The sequence below is a fragment of the Poromitra crassiceps genome (assembly GCF_964638095.1).
Source record: "Poromitra crassiceps genome assembly, chromosome: 11".
Taxonomy (NCBI): domain Eukaryota; kingdom Metazoa; phylum Chordata; class Actinopteri; order Beryciformes; family Melamphaidae; genus Poromitra; species Poromitra crassiceps.
In genome coordinates, this window is record NC_139643.1 from 15690688 (window position 1) to 15702281 (window position 11594).

Genomic DNA, 11594 nt, shown 5'->3' on the forward strand with positions numbered 1-11594 from the left:
AACAAAACAAAAAACATTGAAAAATATGTATATTTTTTATCTGATATATATAATATTTTTTTTACGTTTTGGTCCGACCCAGACTGAAATGTTCTATGGTATCTCTGTTTCTAAATATCACTGAATTGTTTGGTTTGACTAAGTACAACTATTTTTATAAGCATTTTTATGAAATGTCTATGGGAAAATAAATGGCGGATGAAATCTCTTGGTGAGCATGCTGAAGCAGGAAGTGATGTCGACTTTGGCTCTCTCTAACAACACATAGCTCACATGACTGAAAGTTTCACAGCGACTCAGCTCACCAATAATACATTCACTGACAATCGGAAATCTCAGCACTGCAAAAGCAAACAGTCGTTACCTGAAATTAACTCTGTTTCTCAAACTGTAATGTGCACTCAGTCCATTTTGGACAGGCACAAAAACCCATTTAGGCGGGCATTGCACCCAATGTTCACCCATGCCGCCAGCAATGAGCTGCAATTTGTATGTCACATTTCAGTTAATTTCTTGGTGGTGCTATGGTGGTGCTATTTCTGATGATGGTGCTAGAGCACCAGCAAGCACATGGTATAGCACTCCATGGTTTCATAATGACAACAGACCTCATTTTGCTCAGAATGAGGACTCTTACAAGTAAGCAGATATATTTCAAAGCATGAGGACATGACAAAAACAAGTTAGCAGTAAATAATAATAGGGGTGCAGAGTTCTTCCTGCATAGAGAAACTCTCACAGACAGTACAATTATGCTATGTCATTTATTATTTAAATGCATTATTATCATTATTATTATTGATATTGTCACTTAATTCTTTCTTTTTATTTATTTCTTCATTTGTATTTATTTATTTATTTATTTATTTATTTACTTATTTATTTATTTATTTATTTATTTATTTATTTATTTATTTATGTATTTATTTATGTATGTATGACTGTATGTATGTATGACTGTATGTATGTATGTATGTATGTATGTATGTATGTATGTATGTATGTATTTATTTATTTATGTATCTATTTATCTATTTATTTCTTTATTTCTTTATTTATTCATTTATTTATGTGATGACAAATCACTATAGTCCTTCAATATTACTATAATACTCAGATATGGACTGTAGCCTAAGCCTGCACGCTTATTTCAACACCTGGGTGTGATTTGTATGTTTGTCATGACCAATAGGGGTATCCCCCCCCCCCCCCCCCCCCCCTAAGTAAAAAAAATAAAAAAGTCTGGACAATCCGTGGCCCTTGCTCACATATTGCCCCTATAGGCTGCAGCTATAGGTCAGCCTGTGCATTAATCTGTGCCTGTGTGTGTGGGTTTTAACCAGTGCCCAATTCAGCCTGTCTATTTTTGATGCCTATTCGGAAATTGCATTCTTTCAAATGGCCAGTGGGGGTTGCAGTTTGTGTAGCACTCCCCAGGAACATCCATTCAACTCTATGGGAAACGAGCCAACTTCTCTCTCGGTCTATGTCTTAAATAAACACTTTCCAAATGAGTTTATGGTCTGAAAAAACAATTTCAAGTCTTTTTCATGCTCTAACGCGCTTTAGCCCCATTTCGAGGAAAATTTACGGCAAACAACGGATAATAATACTTCCGACCGGTAGAGGCAGCAATGTGCCACAAGGCATCAGGTAGCAAGTAATAGTTGAGCAAATTATCAGAAAATAGCGTTACTTTATGATATTTTAATAATGTTAATAGACACACGTAACTATATAGATACCATACATCTAACGTCCATAACATGGCGGACCATTTAACGTTATCTATACCGTTAGATAAAGCCTTAAGCCTTCTCTGTATTCAGACAATTCAGACCATTGGATTCAGCCCAGAAACCGGAGTACGTTATAACATTATAAATATAGTCACGTTATAAACAACTAACCAACGCTGGGGGTCCGTATGGAAGCAGTGTTACTCGACATGGTTAAAAGTTAAATCAATTTGGTCATTCAGTGCCGTTTTACTGCAATGTAAAGTAAGTAGCGTTAGCCGCTACCATTAGCCAAAGTAGCTGACTACCCATAATGCATTACGGCGATAAGAGAGACAGGGCAAATTCGGAAACTCCCCCGGCAGCCGCCACTTCTCCTTGTACTTCCATGTAGCATTAATTCATTCAACCAATCAAACGAAATCAAACAATATCCGGAAGTGAGCTTCATTTTGCTGTGTCAAAGACAATGAGCTCCATTGGTCCATTATGTCAATGGTTTTAACTTTAGAGACACATAAGTTTTAAATGTTTTTGGTCCTGAAAGTTCTGCTGATACACCTTCATGTGTTTCTCATTTCGTCTTCTACTTCTTCTTCTGCTCCCCAAAATGCACTGCCCCATTCACCGCCTCACAGCAGCTACTGTATAATATTCTTTAGGCACATATATACAGTATATATATATATATAGCCTGGACAACTACCGGCTTATTGCACTGGCTAGTGTACTCTCCAAGGTTTTAAAGCAATTTTTTTTAAGATCGTTTAAGTTGCTTTTTAGACACCACTGACAACCAGTTTGGGTTTAAAGTACGTTTAAAGTAAGAATGGGTCAAGTGGGCCGGGCTACATAAGAAAACCACCAAGCTGAATTCCTTGTAGTCTATGGTGTAAACTCACTGGTCCAGTAAATCTCATCCTGGTGAAGTTCTAGCCTGACCTGCACTACCCTCTAGTGGCTGACAGTGAGGAAACAGCAACTGCAGCCATGGTGGACAGATCATTCAGACTCGTCTGGCCTGGTTCCTCTCATCCTATCCTCTCTCTCTCTGTCTGTCTGTCTGTCTGTCTGTCTGTCTGTCTGTCTGTCTGTCTGTCTCTCTGTCTGTCTGTCTGTCTGTCTGTCTGTCTGTCTGTCTGTCTGTCTGTCTGTCTGTCTGTCTCTCTCTCTGTCTGTCTGTCTCTCTCTCTCTCTGTCTGTCTCTCTCTCTATCTCTCTGTCTGTCTGTCTGTCTGTCTGTCTGTCTGTCTGTCTGTCTGTCTGTCTGTCTGTCTGTCTGTCTGTCTGTCTGTCCCTCTCTCTCTCCATCTGCAGCTCCTGCTGCTCTTACCTCCACTTGTCTTCAGTAATGCCATTGGATATCTTGAAGAGTATTTCCGAATGTCATGTTTTATTATTTAAGGAACATCTTGGCAACATGGCCGGCGTTATGTTCTGCCAAGAAACCTGATCTGAGATAGGCTAAAGTCCTGTCTGAAAACCTGCAAAGACTCACTCCACTGTTTCTCCCATTGACAGGAGAAACAGTTACACATTTCATATCACATTACAAACACTTTGTTTGAAATAATTGCAGTGCTGCAAACACTTTTCTTTTCATTTGAAAGTCATCAGACAGTGTGGCATCATTATAGGGTCATATATCGATATACTCTTCACTCACCTTGTTGCTGGTGTCTGGTGGGATTTGAACCCAGACATCCAGACCAGCTGTTAACCACTCTACTATCTTCATGCATGACCGGAAGATGTTCACGTAGCCTAACACAAAGTACTAAGATGACAATGAAGAACCCATAAGGCTAATCCAAAAAGGTTCATGACGTCTGACTTAGTTTTACAGTATTAGATATTTCATGTGAAAAGACGTTATTTTTTGTTTTTGTCGAAACTGTCAGGTATGACAAAACAAAAAATAACGTCTTTTCACATGAAATCTAATACTGTAAACCCATAAGGCTGATTTCCCCCAAAATACATTTACACAGCAGAAATCCACAGGCCGGCTATAGAGGAAGGTTTAGGAACAGGAAGATGGGTAGGGAAGCGGAGCAGACAAGATCTTCCTGCACGACTGGAACGTTCACGTAGCCTAACACAAAGTAGGCTACCTGACTGTGAAGAACCCAGGTAAGGCACATTTTTCCCAAAATACATTTACACAGCAGAAACCCACAGACCGAGTCTACTTTCACTTCCTGTTTGATAGGATTTTGTAGTTCTGTCAACTTCACGTCTAAAGGAACAGTCATCATCTATACTCACCCTAATCAAAGGTCAAAGGTGAATGGTTCTCAAATTGTGCTGGCAACCTCTCTGTGTGTTGTATGGACAAACTATGAAAAGATGGAATGTCCGCACACTGGTTGATGTTCCCAGGTTTATTTCAACCCTTTCAATAAAACAACGTTTCGACCGTATAGGTCTTCATCAGGCAAGAAATGGATGACAAATGAAGCTGGGGTGTATATATAGGCTGTGCCAGTGTCACATGTGATTAGGCTGTAGCCAACTGCCAGCTCATTGGCTCTGGAAATAAAGGGAGGAGTATGAAAATAATAATCAATTGTGCACAAATAAACGAAAAAAGGTGCAAAGCATAATGATAAACAATAACTCACCCCTGTGTTGCACCAAATACTCACCACTCGGGGCACAATTCAGATTGGTCATCCAAAAACACTGGCATATTATTCAGTCAGACCCCAAATTGAAAACAGCCTTCCCAGACACGCCCAAATTGGTTTTCAAACGCCCCCCCATCCTACGTGACAGCCTGGTTAAATCCGATGTGCGCCCCCCCCGTCCCACCTTCCCTGCAGCGCCCGATGGCAACTACAGGTGTGGCAGCTGCGCTCAGTGCAGTTTTACACACAAGTGCAAAACATTTAACCACCCACACACTGGGCGCAGCATCCCCATACGAGGTGCCATTACCTGCAGCACCACACATGTGGTATACCTGCTTCACTGCCCGTGTGGCCTCAACTACGTCGGGAAAACCAGTCGCGCTTTACGCACGAGAATATCAGAGCACCGCAGCAATATCCGTACCGGAGACGAGCGCAACCCCGTAGCTGCACATTTCAAAGCAGCAGGCCACAGTGTGAGCTCGCTCAGATATGTTGGTATTGAAAAAGTGTCAAAACCTCACAGGGGAGGGGATTTAGATAGGCTACTGCTGCAACGAGAATGTTGGTGGATTTTCTCGTTGCGCACAATGGCTCCTAGCGGCCTCAACGAGGAATTTGATTTAAAACCTTTTCTGTAACTTTGATTTCTTTTTCTTGTCATTATTTTGTTATTGTTTATCATTATGCTTTGCACCTTTTTTCGTTTATTTGTGCACAATTGATTATTATTTTCATACTCCTCCCTTTATTTCCAGAGCCAATGAGCTGGCAGTTGGCTACAGCCTAATCACATGTGACACTGGCACAGCCTATACACCCCAGCTTCATTTGTCATCCATTTCTTGCCTGATGAAGACCTATACGGTCGAAACGTTGTTTTATTGAAAGGGTTGAAATAAACCTGGGAACATCAACCAGTGTGCGGACATTCCATCTTTTCATTTATATATCACACTTTTGTCCTGCACCTGGGCCTACTACGGTTTGGATGTGCGCACAGCTACTCCTTTTTTGTATGGACAAACTATACCTGTGTTTCAATTGGCATGAGAGTGAAGAGATTTTTGGGGGAACTATTCCTTTAATTATTCATTTGTTCCAGTGAGTGAGAAATCCCCCCTGTGGCCACTGCAGGTTCAGTCTGCTAGGATGTTATTATACCTGTAATGTGTCGGGTTCAAATGCCACCTGACCCTCCTCCCTCTACCTGCCTCTGTTTAATATAATATGGAAGCCATTGAGGAAATTTTCCTGTGATAACGAGTAATTCCCCCCCCTGAAGATATCAAGTTACATAACAGGTAACAGATTACTCCAGATAACGCAAGAACAAAAAATCAATCAAATCTTCTGAATATCTCAGGACACCAATAATAATAATAATAATAATAAAGGTAATAATAATAATAATAATAATAAAATCAAATAAAAATAAAAGTTTGGTTTTCTCAAGATAACGAGATTATACTCTATCCTATATTTCTATATTTTCTATATTTCTCTATCAATTGTTCAATGTGTTATCTTTATTCTGTAATTCGCTAGTGTTGTGTCAGCTAGAATTAGCTAGACATAGTCTCTGTGAAGCCCTCTGAGACATGCTTGTGAATTAGGGCTATATAAATAAACTTGACTTGACTTGACTTGACTTGACTAGATAATGACATAAATTGCACGTATCATTTAAGAAAAATAACTCCTCAAATTCAAAATGCCCCCAGCGTTGCTGGGGATTCAACAGCGACCCGTCACTGAACCTGCATCAGTTAAAAACCCCAACAAACCACAGCGTTTTTGGTACATTGGGTTTTTTGTTCTTTTATTCCAAACGTGTGTCTATATATTGAACATAAGAGGGCCGGACCCCTCCTACAGTTACCCCACACTTCAATAGCAATAATAATGATAACAATATAATCATCAGAATAATATCCATGTGTCGTCTTTTTCTTACGTATCCATTGAGCACTGCTGTAGAAATCTGACAGGGGTTAGAAAGAAAGAAAACCGCCAAAAATATGACAAAATACATCATCCTCTCTCCTATCACAGACGCACGCACATGCACGCGCACACGCACACACACACACACACACACACACACACACACGCGCACGCGCACACGCACACGCACACGCACACACACACACACACACACACACACACACACACACACTATTACCACCCATATTGAACCACTCATTGACATTCCCCTGGGCGTAAAACCAAAGTGGACTCTGTGCGTCATATCATTTTCATAAACAAATGCCCCCCAATGTCTTCTTCTTGTCTGCTGCTGGCTTCTTCTCTCAACATGGCCACCGTTCCTTTAACAAAACACACATCATGTGTCGAAAGTGTATCGCTCTGAAAATGTGCATTCAGCTCCTCCTCTGTACACTGCAACAGACTTGTATTTTTCTTCTCTTTTTGACCCAACCGGGCCACCGTAAAGCAATTACATGTGATATTGATATTCAATATTAGCACTTATGTCTTGGATCAATCAGGACGGGAGTCGCTTTGCTGTAACCGTCGATACGAAGGATGGAGCTTGGAGACATCTTGGCTCTGTGATTGGCTGGTGAGAGAGAAGGAAGGGGGGGGGGGTACCTCGCAGTACAGTTGCCATGACAACAGTAGACAACTTTAGAAACCCGGATGGTGAGTTTGTAAAACCAAGACAAAACCAAGAAGAAAGAAAGAAAGAAAGAAAGAAAAGAAACTCTACTCAGATAGACAGTGGAATCCTAATATTGCAAGGAAAGAAAGAAAGAAAGAAAGAAAGAAAGAAAGAAAGAAAGAAAGAAAGAAAGAAAGAAAGAAAGAAAGAAAGAAAAAGAAAAAGAAAAAGAAAGAAAGAAAGAAAGAAAGAAAGAAAGAAAGAAAGAAAGAACGAACGAACGAACGAAAGAAAGACACACTCACAGGAAGGAAATTACGAAGTTTCTGTTTTGTCGTCTGGGTTGAAACTTTGAAGTTCTCGCTGTTCTCCGAGGAAGAAAACAATAAATTCTGCAGTGACTTCTCACTCAAACTTAGTTTGTCTGCAACTATGTGTGTGTGTGTGTGTGTGTGTGTGTGTGTGTGTGTGTGTGTGTGTGTGTGTGTGCGCGTGTGTGTTGTCACCACATAGCCCCTCCCTCTACACAGGTTCAGTATTCAAATGACATACTGCAGCGTCACAGCATTATCTCTGATTAGCAAGTCAAGAACTCCTCCACGCTCGACACGGAGCTCACTGATTGGTCGGTGGAGGCGTTGGCAGATTGCACGCTTGGGCGGGGCAGAAAGCCAAGATGGTGTCTCGGCCGGTTTCCTGTCCGTTAGTCTGTCAGACGTCTGGACTCTGCATTCTGCAGCTGGTGTCATCCAAACTTGGAGAAAACATCTCTCCCTACAGATGGGTGCCGTGGTGAAGTGGTTTCACCCATCCACCCCTACATTAAGGTGAGATGGTTTCATCCATTCAGCCACAGAAAGGGGTTCAGAATGGGTTTGTTGTTACGATGATACTCCAACATACAGGTCAAAGTGGTTTCATCTGGCCTTGTGAATGGGCGAAGGTGGCTGCATCTTTCCGCTACAAATGGGTCAAGTTCATTTGGTTTCTCCCGAAAACGAGTCAAAATTGTTTCATCCATCCCATCCCCCCTCCCAGCAGGCTGGAGTGGACCGATCCAGTGAGCGCAGACTAATCCCCTCCCTACACAGTCCTGCAGAAGGCTTCAGTCACTGAAACTTCCTTCCTTCATTCTTCATGAGAAACCGCGACCTTTGCGACAGTCCCGCGGCACCGCGCCCCCTCCCCTCAGTCGTGCCCCCCCAGTAAGTCTGTGGGGGGGTGTGTGGGCGTCTTGATGGGGGGCAGCGGTCTGGGGGGCGGAGCCGGTTTGGATTTGTGCCGCCGCGGGCTCCCTGCCCCCCCATCGCTGTCCGCCCTGTCGCAGGAGGCGGGGGGCGGTGGTGGGGGGAGGCGGGGCAGCGACATGGAGCCGTGGTGGTGCAGGTGGTGGTGGGGAAGGGGCGGGGCTACGCTGGCTGCCGGCCGCAGGCTCTGGATGCGTCGGCACTCCTGGCAGATCCGCACATGGCTGCATCCCAGCATGCCACGGGCTGGAGGGGGCGGGGCCACCAGGGCCGCTGCCGCCGCCGACGACGGAGGAGGAATCTGGAACAGGATAAAGTGCAGCTAGAAGGTTGGAGATTTGGCACTGCTGCACTCTGTCGGGGTTTCCAGCAGCGCACCCCACAAGTAGTTTGAAGTCGATCGGAACAACGGTTTTAGAGATACATGAAAGCCATGTTCTGATTGGTCGAATAGCACAGAATTTGAGACTGCACTTTCTTGGGTCCCCCCAGCAGCGCACCTGCCAAGTTTGAAGGCGATCGGACAAACGGTTGTCGAGATAAAACATTTTTTAGTGTTGCCAGTATGTGGTGCTATGACTATACATGTGTCCAGTACAGTGGCGGACTGCATAATCGGGCACGTCGGGCAAATGCCCGGTGGCCTGGCCTGGCCTGGCCTGCCAAAAAAAAAAAAAAAGTTTTTTTTTTTTTTTTTTTTTTTTGGCAGGCCAGGCCAGGCCACTCACTGAACAGCAGGCCAGGCGCCGCCTACTGGTTTACTAGTGGTTTTATTACTTTATTCAGGTTTAAAGTGGGTGCATCTCATTGTAAAATTGGACTTGGCCCAAATTGGGCTTCAAACAGCCCAAATTGGGCTTCAAACGGCCCAAATCAGGCTTCAAACAGCCCAAATCTGGCTTTAAACGACCCAAATCTGGCTTCAAACGGCCCAAATTGGGCTTCAAACGGCCCAAATTGAGCTTCAAATGCCCCAAATTTTTTGCCGGCGCCCTTCGGACGCCGGCACGCGCATCGGCCTGTATCGGCCTGGCCTGCTTGGTATCTAATGCCCGGCCTGATTTATGATCCCAGTCTGCCCCTGGTCCAGTATGTGGTGCTATGACTATACATGTGTCCAGTATGTGGTGCTATGACTATACATGTGTCTGAATTGCATGGAATTCTGCACTGGACTCTGTCGGGTCCCCAGTAGCGCACCAGGTTTGAAGTTCGGATTATCGGTTCTCGAGATAAACCGCTTTTTGTGCTGCCAGTAGCTGGCACTATGACTATGCGTGTCTGAAATTCAGCACAGCACTCTGTTAGGTTCAAAGCAGCGCACTCCCCAAGGTTGAAGTCGATCGGATGAACGGTTCTTGAGACAAAACTACTACTACTACTAGTGTTGCCAAAATGTGGCACTGCACTCCGTCACGTCCCCCTAAGCGCACTACCCAAGTTTGGAAGGGATCGGAGCAATGGTGATCGAGCGAGTTATGGATCTCAAGGACCCGTGGGAACCCTGACAAACCCACATGTAAAAGCTTCAAAATAAATGTTTGAGAGAATCATGCAATGTCTACATTTGAAGAAGAAAAAGGGGGAAAAATATGACGATGATATACATTTCATTGCAAAAAATCAGAAATGTGTTTGACGTACCTTCAATACTACTGGAGGCGGCGTCCCGATGGCGACGTTGACACCCAGCGGGTCATCCAGGAGCCTCTGAGGCCCGGGGCCCAGGTCCGCCATGCCCCCCATCCCCCCTCCCCCCAGACCCCCAGTCAGCGGGCCGGAGCCGCTGTACAGTTTGCCGTTGCTGAGGCGCATCTCGCGCACCAGGCGGACGGGCCGGGGCGTGGCCAGCGCCAGGCGGGACGGGTGGCGCAGGACTCCGCCCCCCGCGGCGCTCAGGGGGCGGCGACGACGAGAGCGAGAACTCTTCTTACAGGAGACCGCGTTCCTAAACTCTGTCAGCATCTCCTGACATACAGACACCTGAGAGAGAGAGAGAGAGAGAGACAGAGCGATGGAGAGAAAGAGAGAGAGAAAAAGAGGGAAAGAGAGAGAGGGAGAGAGAGTGATGGAGAGAGAGACAGAGAGAGAGACAGAGACAAAAAGAGAGAGGGAGAGAGAGAGACAAAGAGGGAAAGAGAGAGAGGGAGAGAGACAGAGACAAAAAGAGAGAGGGAGAGAGAGAGACAAAGAGGGAAAGAGAGAGAGGGAGAGGGAGAGAAAGGGACAGACAGACAGAGAAGGAGAGAATATGTAAGTACACTTTTTCAAACTCTCCCAATAGATACGAAGTTTAAAGGTAGAGTGAGGGATGTCATTCGCCATGAAGAAAATCCTGAAATGATCATACAGGCAGAACACGCCCATACAAGCGCCATGATTGGCCAACGTGAACTCCAGTCCCCAGAACGGTCAAATCAAATCACCCACACGCTATGTCCCGCCTCTCGACTCTGTTCCAGTCAAAGCAAAGTTTATTTTCACTCGAATGCGTCATCACAGATGCTGAGATGTCACTTCAGCTACGGTCCAGTCAGAGAGAGAGGAAGTTCAGTGGTGTTCCACCAATCACAACACATGTAGGTTTAACTGATTTGGGAAATGAGTGGATGTCCTGGCTTGAGGCGGGACATCCACTTTGACCAACTTTCCCCTCCGTGAAGTACAGACGGATATGCCGTAGCATTTACAAATGGTAGGAGACTAAAGCTTCATTTATACTTATTAGAAAGTGTCTCCTAGCACATGGTCGCAGATGAAAAATAAATTGTCGCTCATGTTGCTGCATATGCTTCTCTCCTCGGCTCAACGGTCACGTGACGCTAGAGACAGAGGGAGACAGAGAACTAGTGCAGACAGTCAAGAGAGGGAACGCTGTCAGTGAACCCACGTCGGAGGCAAGATGTAACTGCAGCCCAGGGGCGGACTGGGATCATAATTCAGGCCGGGCATTAGATACCAAGCAGGCCAGGCCGATACGGGCCGACGCGCGTGCCGGTGTCCGAAGGGTGGCGACGGCAAATTTGGGCCATTTGAAGCCTAATTTGGGCCGTTTGAAGCCCAATTTGGGGTGTTTGAAGCCAGATTTGGGCCGTTTGAAGCCCAATTTGGGCTGTTTGAAGCCCAATTTGGGCCTAGTCCAATTTTACAATGAGATGCACCCACTTTAACCCTGAATAAAGTAATAAAACCACTAGTAAACCAGTAGGCGGCGCCTGGCCTGCAGTGAGTGGCCTGACTGCGGGCACAAAAAAATAAAAATAATTGCAGGCCAGGCCAGGCCAGGCCAGGCCACCGGGCATTTGCCCGACGTGCTCGATTATGCAGTCCGCGCCTGCTGCAGCCGCAT

The 11594-nt window shown here is 45.0% G+C and overlaps 1 protein-coding gene across 1 annotated transcript in view; it reads right to left on the reverse strand.

The window, feature by feature from the left end:
* Positions 1-8186: 8186 nt before the first annotated feature.
* The window catches only part of LOC310784857 (glutamate receptor ionotropic, kainate 5-like), a gene marked incomplete at its 3' end in the record, with an annotated part of 140745 nt that continues 137337 nt past the window's right edge, over positions 8187-11594 (reverse strand). The window contains exons 19-20 of the mRNA XM_083645893.1: positions 9902-10228; positions 8187-8546 (exon numbers count right to left, since the gene is read on the reverse strand). Of these exons, the coding sequence (XP_083502019.1) occupies positions 8187-8546; positions 9902-10228 (687 nt within the window). The remainder of the gene's footprint in view (positions 8547-9901; positions 10229-11594) is intronic.